Here is a 25,314-nt window from a genome sequence, read left to right on the forward strand (position 1 = left end):
GAGAACTCCCTGTCTCTCCCAGCGGTCCATATTCTGGACAACATGGTCCATACCGGTGCCAAGATGGTGGAGCATTGCTGCGTGCTCCCGGACGCGCTCCTCCACCCCTATTCCCAGGGTACCTGCTCCTGCTGACTCCATAAGTTTGGTCCGGTATTCTGTAATGTGTGCGTACTGGCGGCAGAGAAGTCAGGCGCAGGAGAGCAAAGACTATGTACAACGGTGCAGTTTAATAATAAAATCACCGTGAACAAACACAATAAATGAATACAATGGGAAAAAACCCGTCGCACGCCAGACATAATGTCTTACAATCAACAATACCGGATAAGGACATGTGGGGAGTAGAGGGTTAAATATACAACATGTAATTGATGGGATTGAAACCAGGTGTGTGGGAAGACAAGACAAAACAAATGGAAAATGAAAGGTGGAGCGGCGATGGCTAGAAGACCGGTGACGTCGACCGCCGAAAGTCCCCCGAACAAGGAGAGGGACCGACTTCGGAGGAAGTCATGACAGTAACACTTTAACTGTCCACCTTTGGCTTTAAGTTTTTCAAGTTCTGTCTGTATCAGATCAGCAGTGTAGTTCTGATCACAGGAGCGAAGGGCCTTTATCATAGTGTCTGTTTTGGCCTCAGCTTTCTGCATTTCTGCCATTCCTTCAAAAGCTCCACCATTTGCTCCTCCAGGTCATTAGGGTGCTTCTGTGAGATATGGTCCAGTTTGGCCTCTGGCAGGCCAAGTTTACGGCCATATGCTCGCCACTTCCTTCCAAGGTTGTCAGTGATCACTTTGGTTGCAATGTCAAGTTTTGCTGGGAAAAGAGAAGGTACCAGCGATGTAAATGTACATCACCAGCACAAAAAAACTAAAATATTTCAGAGACATTCTTGATAAACGAATAAAATTATATGTTCCATCTTTATTTTTTATTTTATTTGACAGGTGCTTTATTTACACGGGCAAACATTTACTGTATGGGAGATCTAAAGCAAAGATTATCTCTCATAGTGGTTGTGAAAGGGTTCCATAATAGCAACTCCCACACCCACAGACAGAAAATCCTTTATTACACAGGATAAAGGAAATGTAACGTTGTTCTCTTACTTTTGCATTTTGGAAGTCTGAAACAATGACATGAGGAGAGGAGGTTACAATCACTGTAGAGGTACAGTCCAGTACACTCAAGGATGGTAGCCTATTTGTTTTCCCAACTACTTAAGTCTATTTGTGAAAAACCTCAGATAATTGTGTCGGTTGCCCCTCTATGACCTTGCTGGAAACCGTTACAATCTTATCCAGTGTGTTCTTGCACACGTTCAAATGACTAAATCAGGCCACCTTAGAGAGAAATAAAGTTAACAAATCCAACAATAAGGAGATAACAAGCTACTTCTAGGCCCATCCATGGGCCTACAGTATAAGAGACAACCTTTGATTACACTATGTGCACAAGAGTAATGTAACATCTATGTTGAATGAGAGAACACACTGACACCTAATGGAGCATGTGGGCTGCCAACAAAGATTTCACAGCAGCAGATATTACATCAGAAGACTTCACAGTGTGTTATTGGAGCAGTCTTTCGGAGATTGCCAACATGTTGTGTATTTAAAAATAAGTTGATTTCTGTTCAATGAAAAAATTACGAAAAAGATCCATCAACTTTTTGAGAAAAAAAAATGTACACCTCAAAGTATAACTACTATTTCGGAATATGAAAAAAAGCACCTGCTTTGAAGTCCTCAAGGTCGAACATAAGAACACAAAAGGTTTACATGCACACCTCACACATGTCACGTTTCACACCCTTTTCAAGGACTTCCTGCAGAATTCCCACCTAATGTCCTCAACTGTCTGCCTATTTCTGTGCTCATATTCCCTTATCTGGGGGTCCGTTATCTACGTGTATATATGCCTGAGGACAAAGTATAAAAAACAACCCTAACTACTGCCATTTCACTCATACTTTCTCGGAGCTCTGAGGTAAGCAATGTGCTCGGTATTGTGTGAGTGAGCTTCAATGACTAACACTATGGCTGGTTTTAATGATTTTCACTATGTGGTTGTGTTTATCCTGCAGTCCTTTTGCTGCCATGTTTGTGTTCAAGTTCACTGTGGGTCTCCTGGCCCTAATACTGGTGTCCTCTGCTTGGGCTGAGGAACTGACTGAGGTGAGTGACACAGGATACGGAGCAACCATGCCATAAGATTGACTGCTTTGCTAAACTATCGAACAGTCAATGCATATCCAAAGTAACACTGGGACCTACTGGGACCCCAGTAACACTGAGATCTACTGGGACCCAGAGAATTGCAGTATTTCCATTACCTTTGAGTATTTTGTAATATACAGTGCCTTCAGAAAGTATTCAGACCCCATTACTTTTTTCACATCTTATTACGTTACAGCCTTATTCTAAAATTGATTAAATATTATTTTCTCAGCAATCTACACAATACCCCATAATGACAAAACAAAAACAGGTTTTTAGAAATTTTGGGAAATGTATTCAAAATAAAAAACAGAATGAGACTCGAAATTGAGCTCAGCTGCATTCTGTTTCCATTGATCATCCTTGAGATGTTTCTACAACTTGATTGCAGTCCACCTGTGGTAAATTCAATTGATTGGACATGATTTGGAAAGGCACACACCTGTCTAAGGTCCCAAAGTTGACAGTGCATGTCAGAGCAAAAACCAATCCATGAGGTCAAAGGAAATGTCCGTAGAGGCTTAAGACACGATTGTGTCGAGGCACAGATCTGGGGAAGGGTACCAAAAACTTTCTGCAGCATTGAAGGTCCCTAAGAGCACAGTGACTTCCTGTCACGACTTCCGCCGAAGTTGGTGCCTCTCCTTGTTCGGGCGGCGTTCGGCGGTCGTCGTCGCCAGCTTTCTAGCTGCCACCGATCCACGTTTCTTTTTCCATTTGTTATGTCTTGATTGTTCACACCTGGTTCCCATTCCGTTATTATTATTTCCCTATTTAACCCTCTGGTTCTCATTATGTTTTGGTGCGTGATTGTTTCCTGGTTGTTGTGTTAGTCTTTTGTGTTAGGGTTTGTTATCCCTGCGTGAATTTATTGGCTGATAATTTTTTCTGAGTAAAGTACGTTATTTTACTCAGTTCTGTGTCCTGCACCTGACTCTGTCCTCACCTCTGCACAACTGACACTTGACAGAATCACGCACCAAAACATAATGAGAACCAGAGGGTTAAATAGGGAAATAATAATAACGTCGGTGGCAGCTAGAAAGCAGCTAGAAAGCCGGCAACGACGACCGCCGAATGCCGCCCGAACAAGGAGAGGCACCAACTTCGGCGGAAGTTGTGACAGTACCCCCCCGACAGAATCATGCACCTCTTTTATGGAGTCAGCAGGTGCACCCAGTCCTCCGGTACCAGTGGAGGAACGCATCCAGCAGCACGCGACGATGTTCCAACATCTTGGCACAGCCATGGATCGCGTGTTGCTCACCATGAAGCGATGGGAAAAAGTTTTTTTTCCCACAACCCCATCAACTTCACTCCAACCAACACCACAACCCACACCACTGTCCACCCCTCCGTCACCTGGACCCAGTGGGATTCGGCTCTCGCTCCCGAGGGCATATGATGGGACGGCTACCGGGTGCCAGGGGTTCCTGCTCCAGTTAGAGCTCTACCTGGTCACCGTCCACCCGGCTCCCTCGAGATACAAGAGCGTGTCCGCCCTCATCTCCTGTCTGTCGGGGAAGGCACTTGAGTGGGCCAACGCGGAATGGGGAAATATTGACGCAACATTGGTCAGCTATGAGGATTTCACCCGCTTCAGGGTGGTCTTTGATCATCCACCTGAGGGGAGAGCGGCGGGGGAACGCTTGTTCCATCTCAGACAGGGGATGAGGAGCGCACAGGAATTCGCACTGGACTTCAGGACCCTGGCTGCCAGCGAGGGATGGAATGAGAGGGCCCTGATACCTAAAGACTCTCAGACCATGAGAAACAAGATTCTCCTGTCTGATGAAACCAAGATTGAACCCTTTGGCTTTAATGCCAAGCGTCACATCTGGAGGAAACCTGGCACCATCCCTACGGCGAAGCGTGGTGGTGGCAGCATCATGCTGTGGGGATGTTTTTCAGCGGCAAGGACTGGGAGACTTGTCAGGATCGAGGCAAAGATGAACGTAGCAAAGTACAGAGAGATCCTTGATGAAAACATGCTCCAGAGCGCTTAGGACCTCAGACGGGGGCGAATGTTCACCTTCCAACAGGACAACGACCCTAAGCACACAGCAGGAGTGGCTTTTGGACAAGTCTCTGAATGTCCTTGAGTGGCCAAGCCAGAGTCTGAACTTGAACCCGATCGAACATCTCTGGAGAGACCTGAAAACCTGAGCTTGAGAGGATCTGTAGAGAAGAATGGGAGAAACTCCCCAAATACAGGTGTGCCAAGCTTGTAGCGTCATACCCAACAAGACTCGAGGCTGTAATCGCTGCCAAAGGCGCTTCAAAGTACTGAGTAAAGCGTCTGAATACTTATGTAAATATGATTTTTCAGTTTATACATTTTTTTATTAGCAAAAAATACATGCTTTTGCTTTGTCATTATGGGGTATTGTGTGTAGATTGATGAGTAAAAAACCCGATTTCATCCATTTAAGAATATGGCTGTAACATAACAAAATGTGGAAAAAGTCAAGGGCTCTGAATGCTTCACATTCACCTGATTTTACAAGAACGTTCCCAGAACACATTTCGTCTGTTCTTTAAAGGTTTCCCAGAATATATCTTTAGGTTGTGGGAACAGTCTGGTGGGAGCATTGTGGGGACATCAGAAAAGATATGTTCCCAAAACACAAAAACTGTTCAGTTGTGTGGATGATTTTCTTTTAGTGTACAAAAAAACATTCACCTGGTGTTAATTAAGAACGTTCCCAGAACAAATTTTGGTATGTTTTTTAAAAGTGCCTTAAAAATGCCTCCCAAGTGGCGCAGCGGTCTAAGGCACTGCATCACAGTGCTAGAGATGTCACTACAGACCCGGGTTGGATCCCGGGGTGTATCACAACTGACCGTGATCTGGAATCCCATACGGTGACGCACAATTGGCACAGCGTTGTCCGCGTTAGGGGAGGGTTTGGCCGGGGCGGCTTTACTTGGCTCATCGTGCTCTAGTGACTCATTGTGGCTGGCCAGGCGCCTGCAGGCTGACCCCGGTCGTCAGTTGAACGGTGTATCCTCCTACACATTGATGCGGCTGACTTCCGGGTTAAGCGGGCGGGTGTTAAGAAGCGCGGTTAGATGGGTCATGTTTCAGAGGACGCATGACTCGACCTTCGCCTCCCGAGCCGTTGGGGAGTTGCAGCGATGAGACAACATCGAAAAAGGAGGTAAAAATATAAAAAATCTACAAAACAAATCCTAAACATCTCTTTAGGTTGTGGGAATAATGTGAAGCTGTGACAGGAGATCAAAACACAAAAACTGTCCAGTTGTGCAAGTCATTCTACAATGTTTATTTTAGTGCAAAAAACATTCACCTGATGTTGCAAGAATGTTCCCGGAACACATTTAGTCTGTTCTTTAAAGGTTTCCCAGAATATATCTTTAGGTTGTGGGAACAGTCTGGTGGGAACATTATGGGGACATCACAAAGGATATGTATACAAAACACAAAAACTGTTCAGTTGTGCGGATGATTATACAATATTTATTTTAGGGAGACTGTGTTACGGAGGAGTGTAAATGCCTTTTTTAGGCTGGATCATGTTGTATTATATTGTATTGTTGTATGTTTTAATTATGTAATGTATAGATTGTTGCTGCCTTGGACAGGTCTCCCTTGAAAAAGAGACTCTGGGTCTCAGTGGGTTTTTCCTGGTTAAACAAATGTTACATTTACAAAAAGGGTGCAAAAAAAACATTCACCTGATGTTACAAGAATGTTCCCAGAACAAATAATGTGTAGCTATGACAAGAGATAGGTTCCCAAAACACAAAATATGCTCAGTTGTGATGACATTCACACAATGTTAAAGTTAGGTTGCACAGGATATTACGCTAATGTTGTAAAAATGTTGACAGAACACTTGGTCTAAGTTATTTAAAGGTTTGCAGTTAAGTTATGGGACTTGTCTGGGATGTTGCTAAAATATTATTGTGATATTCACGCAGGTTGCACAAACATTACCATAATGTTCCACAATTTTGAAATAAGTCATGCAGTTTTTATGATGTTCATAGCATATTTGTTGTAGGTTTAACATAATATTCTATTGAAGTTCACGCAATATACATTTTACTTTGTCTCGGATGTCCTCAGAACATTTCAAGAACATTTAGAAAATGGTATTCTCAGCATTCAAATTTGTAGCTCCTTAAAGCATGTTGGAATACCAGTGGTGTAAAGTACTTAAGTAAAAATACTTTAAAGTACTACTTAAGTATTTTTGGGGGGCATCTGAACATTACTTTACTATTTATATTTTTGACAACTTTTACATTTACTCCAATACATTCCAAAAATAAAATAATGTACTTTTTACTCCTTACATTTTCCCTGACACCCAAAAGTACTTGTTACATTTTGAATGCGTAGCAGGACAGGAAAATTGTCTAATTCACACACTTATCAGGAAAACACCCATGGTCATCCCTACTGCCTCTGATCTGACAGACTCATTAAACACAAATGCTTCATTTGTAAATTATCTCTGAGTGTTGAACTGTGCCCCTGGATATCCGTAAATTTAAAACTTCAGAATCGTGTCATCTGGTTTGCTTAAATTATTTATACTTTTACTTTTGGTACATTGAGAAAGATCCCAAACCCCCCGCCCCAGTAGTGATCAACTATCGAGGATCGCTATGGGGTTCAATCGGGCGATGTAGGCTTGTACACAATCGCCCAACCTTAAGACACACACACACACTCTCTCTCTCTCTCTCTGTGTGGTTACAGTAGGCTAACGTATGTCAATGGTTTTAGGAACAGCAGTAACATCAGGCAGGATGTAGGCTACCAACTGCCTAGCCAGTTGTAGCTCAATCTTGGGTGCAATGATCACATTCCTGCACTGGCTGACTGTGTGGCGGATCATTGATTTAACGTTACGTTAGCCTACATGCTACACTAGTAAAGTTATAAATTATATAGCTGTCTGCTATATTAGCCACGACTTACCGTTCTTTGCGCAGCTTCAAATGTCGAACAAAGTTGGAAATTGTTGCGCCTCCGTCTGTAATTTTCTTCCCGCATGTTTTGAAAGTTGCAATCCGTTTTTTGTTGATACAGCGTCATCTTTATATCCAAAAATAATCATTTTGGGTATCATCTTTCCAAGGGCTCCATCTGAATTCACCCGCAGACGTTCCTCTGCACTGCCACACACAACTTTTTCTCAACTGGCACAATCTGATTGGCTGCTGTCCGATTCAAACTGTAATCTGTTAAATGAAGTTGATGCGCTGCACACTTTTTTAATAGCATCATTTTTAATATTTGGGCTTGGGGAGGGTATCAAGTCAGGTCGAGTCAAAAGGCTCAAGTCCAAGTTAACCCCTGGTCGGGCTTCCAGCGAAAAATCCTATCGTCATTAGCATAACAAAATTTAATATATATTTTTTTCAAATATAGGTGTCACAGTTGTCTTCATGAATGGACCAAGGCGCAGCAGGTATGTGAATACTCATGGTTATTTATTAAAGCATCCACTTGCAAAAACAATGACAACAGTAGCAGTTTTACAGGCTATACACGCAGTGTAAAAACAACTACCCACAAAACCAAGTGACAAACATACTCCTACATATATGACTCCCAATCAGGAACAACGATACCCAGCTGTTCCTGATCAGGAGTCACAAGACCAACACAGAACAATCACACACACAAGACTGCCACGTCCTGACCCCAAAACTACTACAACAGCTCCATCTGCTGGTCAGGACGTGACAATAGGACTATGTTATATCGTTTTATAGATACACCTCTCCTGAATCGAACCACGTTGTCCGATTTGAAAAAGGCTTTACAGCAAAAGCAAAACATTAGATTATGTTAGAGGAGTATATCGTAAAAGTAGCCACATAGCCATTTTCCGACCAACCACATGCATCACAAATAACCAAAAAACAGCTAAATGCAGCACTAACCTTTGACAATCTTCATCAGATGACACTCCTAGGACATCATGTTACACAATACATGCATTCTTTTGTTCGATAAAGTTCATATTTATATATAAAAACAGCATTTTACATCGGCGCGTGACGTTGACTAACTATTTTCCCTCAAATGCATCCGGTGAAACAGCGCTACAATTTACAAAATTACTATTCGAAAACATTTTTTAAATGTAATATTGTCATTCTAAGATTTATAGATGAATATCTCTTGAAAGCACCTGTAATGCCAGATTTAAAAATAACTTTACTGGGTAATCACACTTTGCGATAAAAGGGGATGCGATACTCAGAAAAATAGGCTACCGTTACAGGTCAGCGCCATCTTGGAACAATCGCATATCAAATCTACTCTTGTATACTATTGTCAATAATCCCTTACCTTTGATTATCTTCATCAGAAAGCACTTCCAGGAATCCCAGGTCCACAACAAATGTATTTTCGTTCGAAAAAGTTAATCTTTACGTCCCAATAGCTTGTTCTTGTTAGCGCGTTCTGAAGGCTGCTCCAAAAGCTCCGTCGACCGCGGGACTCCTCTTTCAATAAAATGCATTTTTTTTTTATTTAGGTTCGTTCAAACATGTCAAACGTTGTATAACATAAATCTTTAAGGCCTTTTTCAACCAGAGCTCCAATAACATTCAAGGGGGACGATTGCATTGTCTTTCAAAACGTTTCGAAAGGGGAGGGTAGCCAGGGGCGCCGGCGTCACAATGGTGATGGCCCTCCTCATGTGACCACGTTCCACAGACTCTCATTGTGTCAGTTTTCACAGTAGAAGGCTCAAACCACTTTGTAAAGACTGGGGACATCTAGTGGAAGCAATAGGAAGTGCTCAATGAACCATTGCTCACGGTGTGATTTATAGGCAAAGTGATGAAGTTGAGTCCGCAATTCAGAATTCCACTTCCTGTTACGATCTGTCTCGGGGTTTTGACTGCCATATGAGTTCTGTTATACTCACAGACACCATTCAAACAGTTTTAGAAACGTTATATGCATATCCTAGCTTCTGAGTTTGAGTAGGAGGCCGTTTAAAATGGGCACGAATTTCTTTCAAAAATCGCTGTAGCGCCCCCTATCCTAGGCGACCGTCAAGAGGTTAAGTCACGAGTCATTGGTGTTAAAGTCAAAGTCGAGTTGCAAGTCATCATATTTGTGACTCGAGTCCACACCTCTGGTAATTAGCACTGCCAGACACCACAGGGGCATGATGACAAACGTTAGTGAAGAATCAACATTTAAAAAAACTAAATTGCCTAGAGAAGTTCTGAGATTATTGTGTTGGTCGTTCGAAGTAAACAATTATCCAAGTTTGTGGGCACGCCCCATCTATCTAGCAGGTGGTATCTGCATTCACTATGAATGGTAGACTTTGTGGTACACTATGAGCAGCCGAATACAGACGAAATCGTAACTTCCCGATTCTACCAGAGAAATGTAAAACTGATGCATATCAACATATCAACTTTCCCACAGTACATTTCTTTAAATGCTGTGCCATTATGCAGAATTTTTATTTAACAACCTTTTAACTTGTAGGGATGGGCACTCTCAAATGTTTTATTTATAGGCTACCCTGAGTTCCTCTGTTTCATATTTCTATCATATTAAACATTAGCCACTGTCAATTTCGACTGTCGGTAGGCCTAACCACGCACATTCAACTGCTAATTTACTGTTAGTTCCCTTCAGTTGTATTGCCTACATTATCATTCAATTTAATTACATTGTTTGGTTTAACTTGATTTGCTTCCTTGCTGAGGACCATTAGTAACAGTTGATAATATAAAAAAAGGCATGTTGTCTTCAAAAAAAAATGCAGACCAAGCCGTAACATTTTGGACCTTATGCACGGTGCAATACTTGCCCGTGTCATCACACAGTTCCATGGTTAGTGCAGGTGATAGACAAGGATATAGCCTTCTATTGTACACTATTCTCCCTATTATAATTCTATGTACACTAACCTTCCTACCAGGGGTTGGAACCGGTTCAGGGAACAGAACAGAAAACCGTAACAGAAAGACATTTTCAGAGGAACAGAATCACAACTTGGAATGCAAGTGATCTACAGACGTGAACAAAAGTTTTGAGAATGACACAAATACTAATTTCCACAAAGTTTGCTGCTTCAGTGTCTTTAGATATTTCTGTCAGATGTTACTATGGAATATTGAAGTATAATTACAAGTATTTCATAAGTGTCAAAGGCTTTTATTGACAATTACATGAAGTTAATGCAAAGAGTCAATATTTGCAGTGTTGACCCTTCTTTTTCAAGACCTCTGCAATCCACCCTGGCATGCAGTCAATTAACTTTTGAGCCACATCCTGACTGATGGCAGCCCATTCTTGCATAATCAATACTTGGAGTTTGTCAGAATTTGTGGGGTTTTGTTTGTCCACCCGCCTCTTGAGGATTGACCACAAGATTCAATGGGATTAAGGTCTGGGAAGTTTCCTGGCCATGGACCCAAAATATCGATGTTTTGTTCCCCGAGCCACTTAGTTATCACTTTTGCCTTATGGCAAGGTGCTACATCATGCTGGAAAAGGCATTGTTCGTCACCAAACTGTTCCTGGATGGTTGGGAGAAGTTGCTCTCCTAGGATGTGTTGGTATCATTCTTTATTCATGGCTGTGTTCTTAGGCAAAATTGTGAGTGAACCCACTCCCTTGGCTGAGAAGCAACCCCACCCATGAATGGTCTCAGGATGCTTTACTGTTGGCATGACACAGGACTGATGGTAGAGCTCACCTTTTCTTCTCCGAACAAGCTTTTTTCCGGATGCCCCAAACAATCGGAAAGGGGATTCATCAGAGAAAATGACTTTACCCCAGTCTTCAGCAGTCCAATCCCTGTACCTTTTGCAGAATATCAGTCTGTCCCTGATGTTTTTCCTGGAGAGAAGTGGCTCCTTTGCTGCCCTTCTTGACACCAGGCCATCCAAAAGTCTTTACTTCACTGTACGTGCAGATGCACTCACACCTGCCTGCTGCCATTCCTGAGCAAGCTCTGTACTGGTGGTGCCCCGATCCCGCAGCTGAATCAACTTTAGGAGACGGTCCTGGCGCTTCCTGGACTTTATTGGACACCCTGAAGCCTTCTTCACAACAATTGAACCGCTCTCCTTTAAGTTCTTGATGATCTGATAAATGGTTGATTTAGGTGCAATCTTACTGGCAGCAATATCCTTGCCTGTGAAGCCCTTTTTGTGCAAAGCAATGATAACGGCACGTGTTTCCTTGCAGGTAACCATGGTTGACAGAGGAAGAACAATGATTCCAAGCACCACCCTCCTTTTGAAGCTTCCAGTCTGTTATTCGAACTCAATCAACATGACAGAGTGATCTCCAGCCTTGTCCTCGTCAACACTCACACCTGTGTTAACGAGAGAATCACTGACATGATGTCAGCTGGTCCTTTTGTGGCAGGGCTGAAATGCAGTGGAAATGTTTTTGGGGGATTCAGTTCATTTGCATGGCAAAGAGGGACTTTGCAATTAATTGAAATTCATCTGATCACTCTTCATAACATTCTGGAGAATATGCAAATTGCTATCATACAAACTGAGGCAGCAGACTTTGTAAAAATGAATATTTATGTCATTCTCAAAACTTTTGGCCACAACTGTATACTGTTCTGGAACAAAACCATTGTTTTAAAAGCATGGAAAACAGTTAAAATCGTTATTTTCCATTTCTTGCATTTTTTTCCAGTCCCACAAGAAACACAACAAAGCTCCCATGCAAAGCCCTCACTCTTGCCACTCATAAACTTATTCCATTGTCTGCCTACAGCGGAAAATCTTTGCCAGTGGGTGTGTGTAGGCTACCTTCCCCTCCCCCTCTGAAGCATAGGTTACTGTAGCCTACTGACATTACAAGTGTGATTCAGAAATTAGGGAGAGAGATATTTAATTAGAGAAGAATGGATTTACTTTTTTAATGCTAGTTAAGGATACTATCGTTATCATGTTTCACACCTCCTCCACCCTCTCTTGCTCTCTCCCAACCTGCAAAATTGCAGCCGCATCTCACACCCTACACTTGTCTGTCCAATGCATGTAAACAGCTATAGCTTGCAAGCTGCCCTATCCGCACTGATTGGTGAAGAAATGTAATGTTGAGCTAAATGTAAAACTATATATACTTCAGAGGTTTAAAAAGGAACAGAAAGGAATTATATAAACCGTTACATTTTTGGGGTTCAAACGGTTTCCTAACTTTATTTTGCTGGTCGGAATGCGTAATTTCTGAATATTCGTTCAACATCCCCAGACAACTCCCATAACTTAATTAAATGTTCTAAGAACATTTAAAGAACAAGGACCAGGTGTTCTGTCAACATTCTTACAACATTATAGGAATGTCTTGTGCAATCTAACTTAAACATTGCTTGAATATCATCACAACTGAGTATATTTTGTAATGTACGCACACTGTTCCCACAACCTAATTAAATGTTCAGGCAACCTTTAAAGAACTCAGAAAGGCTGTTCTGTTAACATGCTTGCAACATCAAAGGAATGTTTTGTGCACCCTGATATGAACATGATCTGAATGTCAGCACAACTGGAAAGGAACATATCTTTTGTGATGTTCCAAAAATCTTCTCACCAGACTGTACCCACAACCTAATAAAACATTCTGGGAACCTTTACACAACAGACAAAATGCGTTCTAGGAACGTTCTTGCAACATCAGGTGAGTGATTTATACAAACATTCTATAATTATCAGCACAACTGGACAGTTTTTGCGTTATGAGAACTTGCACAGAACCAGTTTTGGTTTGCTTGGATGGCACTATATTGTGGGATGTCTGTTAAATGACCAAAATGTTAATGTTGATGTAGAAATGAACACTTGCAAAGCATACATAGTATTATTCTTATGAGTTTTGCCCTGAAACAAGGCCAATACAAAAACGGTCTGCTTTTCAGTTGTTCATTTGTACATTTATATTTGAATCATTTAGCAGACACTCTTATGCAGAGCGACTTACAGGTAGTGGATTCAACTAAAGTATATAAAAAAACACAATCACAGTCATAGCAAGTAAAACATATCTGTAACCAGTACTGAGAATGTTGTTGTTAAGGGGGCTACTTGCTAAAATAATGAAAACGTATGTTGTAATTTATTTTGTTGGTCTTTAGGGTATTTTGTAATTGTATTTTGTCATTTTTGTCCATCCCTGCTGTGACCTTAAAAAAACTTCACACAATAAATATATTACACTTTACATTCATTTCATTTGTATTCTACTTTGTCATTGTCTGTCTTATTTCATGTTGTTCCCCGAAGTCTAAAGGTGAGAAGAACAAAAACTATTTTGGCACTATCACACATTTCCAACCATATGAAAAATATTAACAATGTCATGTCATGATTTAGCAGACTTAATGGATCCAATGTCCTTTTTACAGAGAATGTTGCTGAGGAAGACACTTCTGCTGAGCTCTCTGTTGGTGAGCTGCTGGCCAGAGCCAACAGGGATCTCAGTAAGTTGGCACTATGTTCAATGCTCAAGGATTAAAGAGCATTTTTTGACTAGCCCTCAGAGTAACCTGTTCTACGTGTTCTATTCTCAAGCCCCCGAAGCCGATGAGCCTACTCTGATGGGAGACATTGCCATGCCCTCTGAGAAGAACGCTGACCCCTGCACCGCCCGCGGGTGCATGTGGCAAAAGTACAGTGACGGAAACATCTGGGTGCCCTACGTCATTGCCAACCACTTCTGTAAGTGTTCACTTTCGTGTACATTTCATTTCATATGTTGAGATATTGTAACAGCGATACAATAATTTTACTATCTGTTGTTGTTCATCTACAACAGCATCTCGCGAAGTAGCCATCATCCAGCGTGGTCTTGACTCCTTCGCCGAAACCACCTGCATCCGCTTCTTCCAGCGCCAGAACGAAAGGGACTACCTCAGCATTGAGAATCGCAGCGGGTGATCCTGAATTTAAATAACATAGTTAAACAAATAGAATATTACATCAACACATTATTCATTGAATTTCCCTTTGAGGAACATCTATACAATAATTGTTTTTGCAAACCGTTTCCTTTATCCTTCATGATTTACCTTTATCTTTCATTAGCCTGAAGTTTTCTGAACGTTATGCTGCGTTCGTAACCAAGTGGGAAGTGGAGACGACAAAACGTTATTTATAAAAAGCAATCAATGAATATGGTTTTTGAACACTATAATTAGTTTACAAACATGACATCTGCACTTTTATTTTATGGTTTACACAAGTTGTTGGCCATTAGCCAATCAGGGTTTCTCAACGAGTTTCATGACTTCACAACGGGTAAATTCCAACCTCCCACTTGATTGATAACGAACGCAGCATTACTGAACTGACTATATACATAATTAGGATATTTTCTGGCATTGGATTTAATGGTCTGCCTTGATCCTCCGCTGCCTTATATCCTCAGCTCTAGAATTTCAATAACATCCTTAAACAATTATAATGTCACATCAACACATAGTTCATTGAATTTCCCTTTGAAGATCATAATCCATACAATAGTTGTTTTTGCAAACCTGCAATGTCAGGTGATTCCAACCACCATTCATCTCTTATGAACCCATTACCCTGAGGTTTCCTAAAACCTTTACAATAAACTAGATGATTAGGGAATGCCCTATTTCTGGCATTGGATTGGTGCACCTTGACCCTCCTCTTTTCTTCTTCCCAGGTGCTACTCTTATGTTGGCCGTCGGGGTAATGCTCAGACTGTGTCTCTGGCCCGTCAGGGCTGCCTGTACCACAGCACCGTCCAGCATGAGCTCCTTCACGCCCTGGGCTTTAACCATGAGCAGACCCGCAGCGACCGTGACAACCACATCCGTGTCGCCTGGGAGAACATCATTGATGGTTTGATACCATGCCTTTATTCTGTTTCCTTTTCACTGACATTCATTTGTAATGATAAGAAATGGAGTGCCTCTATCTCACTGATAATTCTAACAATAGACACTGGGGTTTTCAATGTGTGACTTCTTTGGGGTTGCATATGACTTGTCAGTATGCCTGCTTTTACTTTTTGTTTGTCCAGCTGTAACATTAGTGTAATCTATAGACTCCAAACTTGAGGCCTATAGATGATATTACAGTTGTTCTGTTTAGTACACAGGTAGCTGCTGAAGCCGTCTGAGTGGTTGGCTCCTAGTCCCTCGGATGGACTCCACCTTTCCCAATCAAATAAAATATAATACAACAGGTGTAATACAACACCTTACCGTGAAATGCTATACTTACAATCCATTAACCAACAATGAAGTTTTAAGAAATATAAGAGTGAAGAAAATCTTTACTAAATAAACTAAAGTAAAAAAATATAAAAACAGAAGAAAAAAATGCAGCACAATAAAATAACAATAACGAGGCTATATACGGTGTACCGGTCCCGAGTCAATGTGCCGGGGTACAGGTTAGTCGAGGTAATTTAGGTAATATGTACATGTAGGTAGGGGTAACGTGACTTTGCGTAGATAATAAACAGCGAATAGCAGCAGCACTAAAAAAGGGTGGGTCAATGAAAATAGTCCCGGTAGCCATTTGATTACCTGTTCAGCAGTCTTATCGGCCTTCCCTGTGGCTCAGTTGGTAGAGCATGGTGTTTGCAATGCCAGCATGGTGTGTGCAACGCCAGGGTTGTGGGTTCGATTCCCACGGGGGGCCAGTACAAAAAAAAAAATGCATGAAGTGAAATGTATGCATTCACTACTGTAAGTCGCTCTGGATAAGAGCGCCTGCTAAATGACTAAAAATGTAAATTGCTTAGGGGTAAAAGCTGTTAAGGAGCCTTTTGGACCTCCGGTACCGCTTGCCGTGTGGTAGCAGAGAGAACAGTCTATGACTAGGGTGGCTGGAGTCTTTGGCAATTTTTAGGGCCTTCCTATGACACTGCCTGGTATAGAGGTCCTGGATGGCAGGAAGCTTGGCCCCAGTCATGTACTGTGCCGTATGCACTACCCTCTGCAGCCCCTTGTGGTCAGATGCTGAGCAGTTGCCATACCATGCGGGGATGCAACCAGTCAGGATGCTCTTGATGGTGCAGCTGTAGAACTTGATAATCTGAGGACCCATGCCAAATATTTTCAGTCTCCTGAGGGGGAATAGGTGTAGGTCGTGCCCTCTTCACAATTTTTTTCTCGACCTGCTCCACTACAGCCCCGTCCATGAGAATGGGGGGTGCTCGGCTCTGCTTTTCCTGTAGTCCACGATCATCTCCTTTGTCTTGATCACGTTGAGGGAGAAGTTGTTGTCCTGTCGCCACACTGCCAGGTCTCTGACCTTCTCCCTATAGGCTGTCTCATCGTTGTCTTTGATCAAGCCTTTCAAATGACCAGCCTTTCGCTGTCTGTGATCAGGCCTTTCCCATGACCAGCCTTTCAAAGCACTTCATGGCTACAGACGTGAGTGATTGTCACGACTCCCGCCGAAGTCGGTCCCTCTCCGTGTTCGTTCGGCAGTCGGCGTCACCGGTCTTCTAGCCATCACCACTCCACTTTTCATTTTCCATTTGTTTTGTCTTGTTTTCCCACACACCTGGTTTACATCCCCTCATTACTCTATGTGTATATTATCCTCTGTTCCCCCCCATGTCTGTGTGTGGTATTGTTTGATCATTACGTGTGTGACGCTACAGGCTAGTTTTGCGCCGGGTATTGTTGTAACCCGTGGTTTTGTTATTTTGTACCTATTTGTGTGATTTGTGCGCTATCGCCTTTTTCCTTGGACCGGAGTGTTGTGACGCAGTTGCGTCCGGCTGTTTTCCTGTTCACTCATCTCTGCTCTCCTGCACCTGACTTCCTTCGACCAGTTGCGCATACTTTGACAGAATACCACACCATCTTATGGAGTCAGCAGAAGCAGGTACCCCTGTTGTAGGGGTCGAGGTAGCGCGATGCTCCATCATCTCGGCGCTGTGATGGACCGCGTCGTTCAGACTATGGACCGCTGGGAGAGACAGGGAGTCCCTCCAGCGCCTCCACCAGCACAACAGGGGTCGCCACTACTCGCCCCTCTTGCACCCGGTCCCAGTGGGATTCGTCTCGCCCTTCCCGGGGAGTATGATGGGCGGCGGCACGCTGCCAGAGTTTCCTGCTGCAGCTGGACCTGTACCTGGCGACCGTCTACCCGGCTCCTTCGGGACATGAGAGGGTGTACGCCCTCGTCTCGTGCCTCTCGGGGAAAGCCCTGGAGTGGGCTAACGCCGTGTGGGTAGAAGGAGATGTGGCGCTGGACCACTTCGAGGAGTTCACCCGCTTCCGGGCAGTCTTTGACCATCCGCCCGAGGGGTAAAGTGGCGGGTGAACGTCTCTTCCACCTGAGGCAGGGGATGCGGAGCGCCCAGGAGTTCGCCCTGGACTTTTGTATCCTGGCCACCGGAGCGGGATGGAACGACAGGGCCCTTATCGCCACTATCACTGCAGCCTGCATGAGGATGTCCGTCAGGAGTTGGCCTGCAGGGATACCACCCTCACCTTTGACCAGCTGGTGGACCTGTCCATTCGGCTGGATAACCTGCTGGCCACCCGCGGACGTTCAGAGAGGGCTCTGTTGGTTCCCTCTCCCAGCACCACCGCTCCGGTGCCTGGAGCGGAGCTGGGAGGTGCCTGGAGCTGGGAGGTGCTGCGCTCAGGGAGGCCAAAGGAGGGGCCTTCACGTGCACCATCTGTGGTCGCAGAGGTCACACTGCCGGTCGATGTCGGGTTGGTTCCTCTGGGGGTAGAGGCAGCAGGCAGGGCACTCTGGCATCACCCCAGGTGAGCCTGCACCATTCTCATCCAGAGCCTTCTGTTGCACACCTGTTTTTGCATGTTAACTTTCCTGAGTTTCCCCGCATTCCCAGCATAAGGCGCTCATCGATTCAGGCGCGGCTGGGAATTTTATCGACAGAGCATTCACCCATAGGTTAGGGATCCCTATTGTTCCAGTGGTTAGGCCCTTCCCAGTTCACGCTCTGGACAGTCGACCATTAGGGTCTGGGTTGATTAGGGAGGCCACCACTCCCCTGGGCATGGTGACGCGGGGGGGGGGTCACGAGGAGAGAATCAGTCTCTTCCTCATTGACACCCCCTGAGTTTCCCGTGGTGCTAGGCCTTCCCTGGTTAGCTTGTCATGACCCCACTATTTTATGGCAATGGAGGGCTCTCACGGGGTGGTCGCGAGAGTGCTCGGGAAGGTGTTTAGGGGTTTCCGTTGGTGCTACTACGGTGGAGAGTCCAGACCAGGTCTCCACCGTGCGCATTCCCCCCGAATATTCCGAATTTACTCTCGCCTTCTCTATGAAGAGGGCGACTCAATTACCACCCCATCGTTGGGAGGATTGTGCGATAAACCTCCAGGTAGACGCCACACTTCCCAGGAGTCATGTGTATCCCCTGTCACAGGCGGAGAAGGCGGCTATGGAAACATATGTCTCCGAGTCCCTGCGTCAGGGGTACATTCGGTCCTCCACTTCACCTGCCTCCTCGAGTTTCTTTTTTGTGAAGAAGAAGGAGGGAGGTCTGCGCCCGTGTATTGACTATCGAGCCCTAAACCAGATCACTGTGAAGTACTGTTACCCGCTACCTCTCATAGCCACAGCGATTGAGTCAATGCACGGGCGCGCTTCTTCACCAAACTAGATCTCAGGAGCGCTTACAACCTGGTGCGTATCCGGGAGGGAGACGAGTGGAAGACGGCGTTCAGTACTACCTTAGGGCATTATGAGTACCTCGTCATGCCATACGGGTTGATGAATGCTCCATCAGTCTTCCAATCCTTTGTAGATTACATTTTCAGGGACCTGCATGGGCAGGGTGTAGTGGTGTATATTGATGACATTCTGATACACTCCGCTGCATGCGCCGAGCATGTGTCCCCTGGTGCGCAGGGTGCTTGGTCGACTGTTGGAGCATGACCTGTACAGCACGTCAAGGCTGAGAAGTGCCTGTTCTTCCAGCAGTCCATCTCCTTCCTAGGGTACCGCATTTCCACCTCAGGGGTGGAGATGGAGAGTGACCGCATTTCAGCCGTGCGTAATTGGCCGACTCACCCACCACGGTAAAGGAGGTGCAGCTGTTTCTAGGGTTTGCCAATTACTACCGGAGGTTTATCCGGGGTTTTGGTCAGGTAGCGGCTCTCATTACCTCCCTGCTGAAGGGGGGCCCGGTACGTTTGCAGTGGTCGGCTGAGGCGGACAGGGCTTTTGGTCACCTAAGGGCTCTGCTTACCTCGGCTCCAGTGCTGGCCCATCCGGATCCCTCTTTGGCGTTTACAGTGGAGGTGGACGCGTGCTCCCCCAGCGCTCGGGCATGCCACCGAAGCTCCGCCCCTGTGCCTTCTTCTCGAGGAAGCTCAGCCCGGCAGAGCGAAACTATGATGTGGGGGACCGGGAGTTGTTGGCTGTTGTCAAGGCGTTGAAGGCGTGGAGACATTGGCTTGAGGGGGCTAAACACCCTTTTCTCATCTGGACTGACCACCGCAATCTGGAGAACATACGGGCAGCAAGGAGACTGAATCTTCGTCAGGCAAGGTGGGCCATGTTTTTTACCCGTTTTGTTTTCACCCTTTCCTACAGACCAGGTTCCCAGAACGTGAAGGCAGACGCACTGTCCCGGCTGTATGACACAGAGGAGCGGCCCATGGATCCTATCCCCATACTCCCGGCCTCCTGCCTGGTGGCACCGGTAGTGTGGGAGCTGGACGCGGACATTGAGCAGGCGTTACGTGCAGAGCCCGCTCCCCTCCAGTGTCCCGCTGGGCGTATGTACTTTCCATCTGCTGTCCGTGACCGGTTGATCTATTGGGTCCACACGTCACCCTCTTCTGGTCATCCAGGCATCAGTCGGATGGTGCGCTGTTTGAGTGGAAAGTACTGGTGACCTACCTTGGCGAAGGACATGAGGGTTTATGTTTCCTCCTGCTCGGTGTGCGCCCAGTGTAAGGCTCCTAGGCACCTGCCCAGAGGTAAGCTACACCCCTTACCCGTTTCATAATGGCCATGGTCGCACGTGTCGGTCAATTTCCTTACCGATCTCCCCCCCTCACAGGGGAACACTACAATCCTGGTCGTTGTGGATCGTTTCTCTAAGTCCTGCCGTCTCCTCCCTCTGCCCGGTCTCCCTACGGCCCTACAGGCTGCGGAGGCCTTGTTTACGCACGTCTTCCGGCACTACGGGGTACATGAGGATATAGTGTCTGTTCGGGGTCAGAATATAAGTGAAGACATCAAAACTATGAAATAACACATATGAAATGATTTAGTAACTAAAAAAGTGTTAAACAAATCAAAATATATTTTAGATTTTAGATTCTTCAAAGTAGCCACCCTTTGCGTTGATGACAGCTTTGTACACTCTTGGCATTCTCTCAACCAGCTTCATGAGGTAGTCACCTGGAATACAATTCAATTACAGGTGTGCCTTGTTAAAAGTTCAGTTGTGGAATTTCTTTCCTTCTTAATGCGTTTGAGCCAATCAGTTGTGTTGTGACAAGGTATGGGTGGTATACAGAAGATAGCCCTATTTGGTAAAAGACCATGTCCATATTATGGCAAGAACAGCTCAAATAAGCGAAGAGAAACGACAGTCCATTACTTTAAGACATGAAGGTCAGTCAATCCGGGAAAATTTCAAGAACTTTTAAAGTTTCTTCAAGTGCAGACGCAAAAACCATCAAGCGCTAGGATGAAACAAGCTCTCATGAGGACCGCCACAGGAAAGGAAGTTACCTTTACTGCAATAGATAAGTTTGATGTGTGCGTGCTCAGTCCCCTCCTGTACTCCCTGTTCACCCACGACTGCATGGCCAGGCACGACTCCAACACCATCATTACGTTTTCAGACGACACAATAGTCGTAGGCCTGATCACCGACAACAACGAGACAGCCTATAGGGAGGAGGTCAGAGACCTGGCAGGGTGGTGCTAGAATAACAACCTATCCCTCAACGTAACCAAGGCTACGGAGATGATTGTGGACTACAGGAAAAGGAGGACCGAGTACATCACTGGGGCTAAGCTGCCTGCCATCCAGGACCTCTACACCAGGCGGTGTCAGAGAAAGGCCCTAAAAATTGTCAAAGACCCCAGCCACCCCAGGCATAGACTGTTCTCTCTACTACCGCATGGGAAGCGGTACCAGAGTGCCAAGTCTAGGAAAAAAAGGCTTCTCAGCAGTTTTTACCCCCAAGCCATACTGTAAGACTCCTGAACAGGTAATCAAATGGCTACCCGGACTATTTGCATTGTGTGCCCCCCCAACCCCTCTTTTAAGGTGCTGCTACTCTCTGTTTATCATATATGCACAGTCAGTTTAACTATACATTCATGTACATATGTACATACTACCTCAGTTGGCCCGACCAACCAGTACATTATCTAACCGGGCTATCTGCATTGTGTCCCGTCACCCAGCACCCGCCAACCCCTCTTTACGCTACTGCTACTCTCTGTTCATCATACATGCATAGTCACTTTAACCATATCTACATGTACATACTACCTAAATCAGCCTGATTAACCGGTCTCTGTATGTAGCCTCGCTACTGTATATAGCCTTGCTACTGTTTTTCACTGTATTTTTACTGTTGTTTTTATTTCTTTACTTACCTATTGTTCACCTAATACCTTTTTTGCACTATTGGTTAGAGCCTGTAAGTAAGCATTTCACTGTAAGTTGTATTCGGCGCACGTGAAAAATAAACTGTGATTTGATTTGAAGTTCGTTAGAGTTACCAGCCTCAGAAATTGCAGCCCAAATAAATGCTTCACAGAGTTCAAGTAACAGACACATCTCAACATCAACTGTTCAGAGGAGATTGCTTGAATCAGACCTTCATGGTCGAATTGCTGCAAAGAAACCACTACTAAAGGACACCAATAAGAAGAAGAGACTTACTTGGGCCAAGAAACACGAGTAATGGACATTAGACGGGTGGAAATCTGTCCTTTGGTCTGATGAGTCCAAATTTTAGATTTTTGGTTCCAACCGCTGTGTCTTTGTGAGACGCAGAGTAGGTGAACGGATGATCTCTGCATGTGTGGTTCCCACCGTCAAACATGGAGGAGGTGGTGTGATGGTGTGGGGTGTGCTTTGCTGGTGACACTGTCAGTGATTTATTTAGAATTTGAGGAACAGTTAACCAGCATGGCTACCACAGCATTCTGCAGCGATACGCCATCCCAATCTGGTTTGCGCATAGTGGGACTATCATTTGTTTTTCAACAGGACAATGACCCAACACACCTCCAGGCTGTGTAAGGGCTATTTGACCAAGAATGAGAGTGATGGAGTGCTGCATAAGATGACCTGGCCTCCACAATCACCCGACCTCAACCGAATTGTGATGGTTTGGGATGAGTTGGACCGCAGAGTGAAGGAAAAGCAGCCAACAAGTGCTCAGCATATGTGGGAACTCCTTCAAGACTGTTGGAAAAGCATTTATCATGAAGCTGGTTGAGATTAATGCAAAGAGTGTGCAAAGCTGTCATCAAGGCAAAGGGTGGCTACTTTGAAGAATCTAAAATATAACATGTATTTTGATTTGTTTAACACTTTTTTTTGGTTACTACATGATTCCATATGTTTTATTTCATAGTGTTGTCTTCATTACTATTCTACAATGTAGGAAATAGTAAAAATAAAGAAAAACCCTTGAATGAGTAGTTGTGTCCAATCTTTTTACTGGTACTGTACATGTAGGTAGGGGTAAGGTGACTATGCATGGATAATAGATAATAAAAACTACTTATCTTCATCAACAACTTTGATCCTTTTTGCAACTTTCCTCTTTATCTGCTGACAAGACAACCACTCTGACCTTCAGTGGGATGGGCCAGAGTCCAAATTTACATTCGGACATGCTGATTGGCTGAAAGGAAGGGCCTTTTCTACAAATGAGGGGATTCAATTTAGCTAGCCCGGGTCGCACCAGGCTATGGCCAGTCACTTTACTGGGTGAAGCTGGTCTGGGAGGCCAGAGAGGAAGAGAAGAGTCTTCTCCTGCATGTGGCGAGTTCTTGTTTGGAGGTCAATGAGAGTGTCGAATTTGGTTAACAAAAAATGTAATTTCTTATTTGCTATGCGTTGCTTATTTGATCAAATAGAAGTTGTGTAATGTTTAGGTTGTTATTAGTGTAATGATATACGTAGGACACATGACATCCTGGCAACTTTGAGAAAAAACACTTTACATCAGAGTTGTCCCTGTTGTCACACTTGTATCTGCCTTCTCATTGGCTAGAATGGCAGCCTGGTCTCATAGACTAGGCGTAACATAGTAAATGGAAATCAGGGACACTCAAATTAGTATGACATGTTATGTTTGGTATGGTTACATAAGACAGAAGGTACTTAATGCAAAAACGAAAGGAGGGTGTTTGGTCGGGTGGATGGGGTGGGTGTGTAACGCAAACGTCTAGCAACCCAAAGGTTGCGTGTTTGAATCTCCTCACGGACAACTTTAGCATTTTAGCACCTTTTTAACTACTTTCTTATATTTAGCTAATTTGCAACTTCTTAGCATGTTAGCTACCCCGTCCCCTAACCTTAACCCTTTTAGCTAACCCTTTTCCTAACCTTAACCATTTAATCTAACTCCTGAATTTAGCCTCAACCTTAACCCTAACCTCAAAACCCTAGCCTAGCTAGAGTTAAGAGTGGCCAATGGAGTAGCCTATCTGGCCAATATAATGGATAATCGGTGGGGAGGCGTGACCTGCTGAAATCGAACCATAATTTGAGCCTTTTGACTTATTGTCAACAAGGCAGCATGATGCATCATTCAGAAACATAGGCCTACATCTCTTTTCCATAAAATATATGTTTGAATTGTTAAACTAGTTTTTATTGGGGAGGCAGATCTTCGCCTCTATTCAATCTGTATAGCTGAAGCATTATAGATTGATTTATAGAAATGTCATGGTCATTTCCGATTGAGCCGACATATGTGAATCCAGTCTCCCCTAACACAGGAATATTGCCTTTACATTTAAATGATGCTGTACTTCTGCAATACGGACTGAATAGAGCCCAAAAGTTTTTACTAAAAGCAATCACCTTTGCATGTTAAAACACAGAATCCTACATTACTCCACGTGCTTAACATGCTCCACTTTTGATTTGAGCCCAATTCGCCATTGGCCAGAGTAGAGGCAGCCCGTTTCCAAAATGAATGCATTCACTTTACACCCGGGCACCAGGGCCATCTTAATCTAATCCCCTTACTGACCTTGCTCATGAAGTAGATTGAAACACAGCCTATCAACTCTCTGAACATTTTGTATTATGTTTTTCCAGAGTATAAGTACGCATTCGAAAAGATCGCCACCCTGAACCAGGGAACTTCCTATGACTACAACTCTGTCATGCAGTACCACAGGTCAGCTATGATGTCTTTATAATCATTACACATATTTCTGGAGTGGACCCCTATTGTATTGCAAGCGCTAATACACCATCCATTCCTGTGAGCTTTCATTCAGGCCAAGCTATATCGTACCTTCAGCAGTGACATTGTTGAATAGGCATGTATTGTGATTTGGTGTGGTTCCAGGTACGCCTTCTCCAAGAACAACCGCCCCACCATGGAGCCCATCCCCAACAACAACGTGTCTTTCGGCGAGGCCACTCAGATGAGCAAGAACGACATCGACAGGCTGAACAGGCTGTATGGCTGCTGTGAGTACTGCCACACTGAACAACTTACTGTACTTGGGTTTGGATGATTAAAATCTAGGCCAAGGCTGCTTGACTGGATCAAACATCCTCGTTCCGACCTCCTGGATGCCTCTTCCCCAGAGCTAATGTAGCTCTAATATATCTAGAGCTTAATAACGGTGAGAATTGTGACATTGAGGGTGGGAGGATAAATTACGATGGACATAGCTTTATGTGCATGAGTAAGTAATCAACAAAGGTATCATTTTCCCCCAATAGAAACACTCGGATACCTGTGGTCTCACTTCCGATGGACTCAAGATCATTCCGCTGAAGGAGTAGAGTGACCTCTAGTGGTAGAACTGTTAGAATGTAATTTGCCTCAAAACATCAAGACTGCAACCTCTAATAAATCACAATAAAAATCTGATCAACTGAAATCAAAAGCTTAATCTGTATTG

The 25,314-nt window shown here is 44.3% G+C and overlaps 1 protein-coding gene across 1 annotated transcript; it reads left to right on the plus strand.

The window, feature by feature from the left end:
• The first annotated feature begins 1,938 nt into the window (after positions 1 to 1,938).
• Positions 1,939 to 25,293, plus strand: LOC106587128 (low choriolytic enzyme). The gene is made up of 10 exons (XM_014175170.2): positions 1,939 to 1,992; positions 2,090 to 2,180; positions 13,491 to 13,497; positions 13,613 to 13,687; positions 13,779 to 13,925; positions 14,023 to 14,140; positions 14,899 to 15,077; positions 24,494 to 24,575; positions 24,750 to 24,874; positions 25,133 to 25,293. Coding segments are annotated over exons 2-10 (813 nt in total). The 5' UTR covers positions 1,939 to 1,992; positions 2,090 to 2,102; the 3' UTR covers positions 25,135 to 25,293.
• Positions 25,294 to 25,314: the final 21 nt, after the last annotated feature.

The sequence above is a fragment of the Salmo salar genome, chromosome ssa26 (assembly GCF_905237065.1).
Source record: "Salmo salar chromosome ssa26, Ssal_v3.1, whole genome shotgun sequence".
In the NCBI taxonomy this organism is placed as follows: domain Eukaryota; kingdom Metazoa; phylum Chordata; class Actinopteri; order Salmoniformes; family Salmonidae; genus Salmo; species Salmo salar.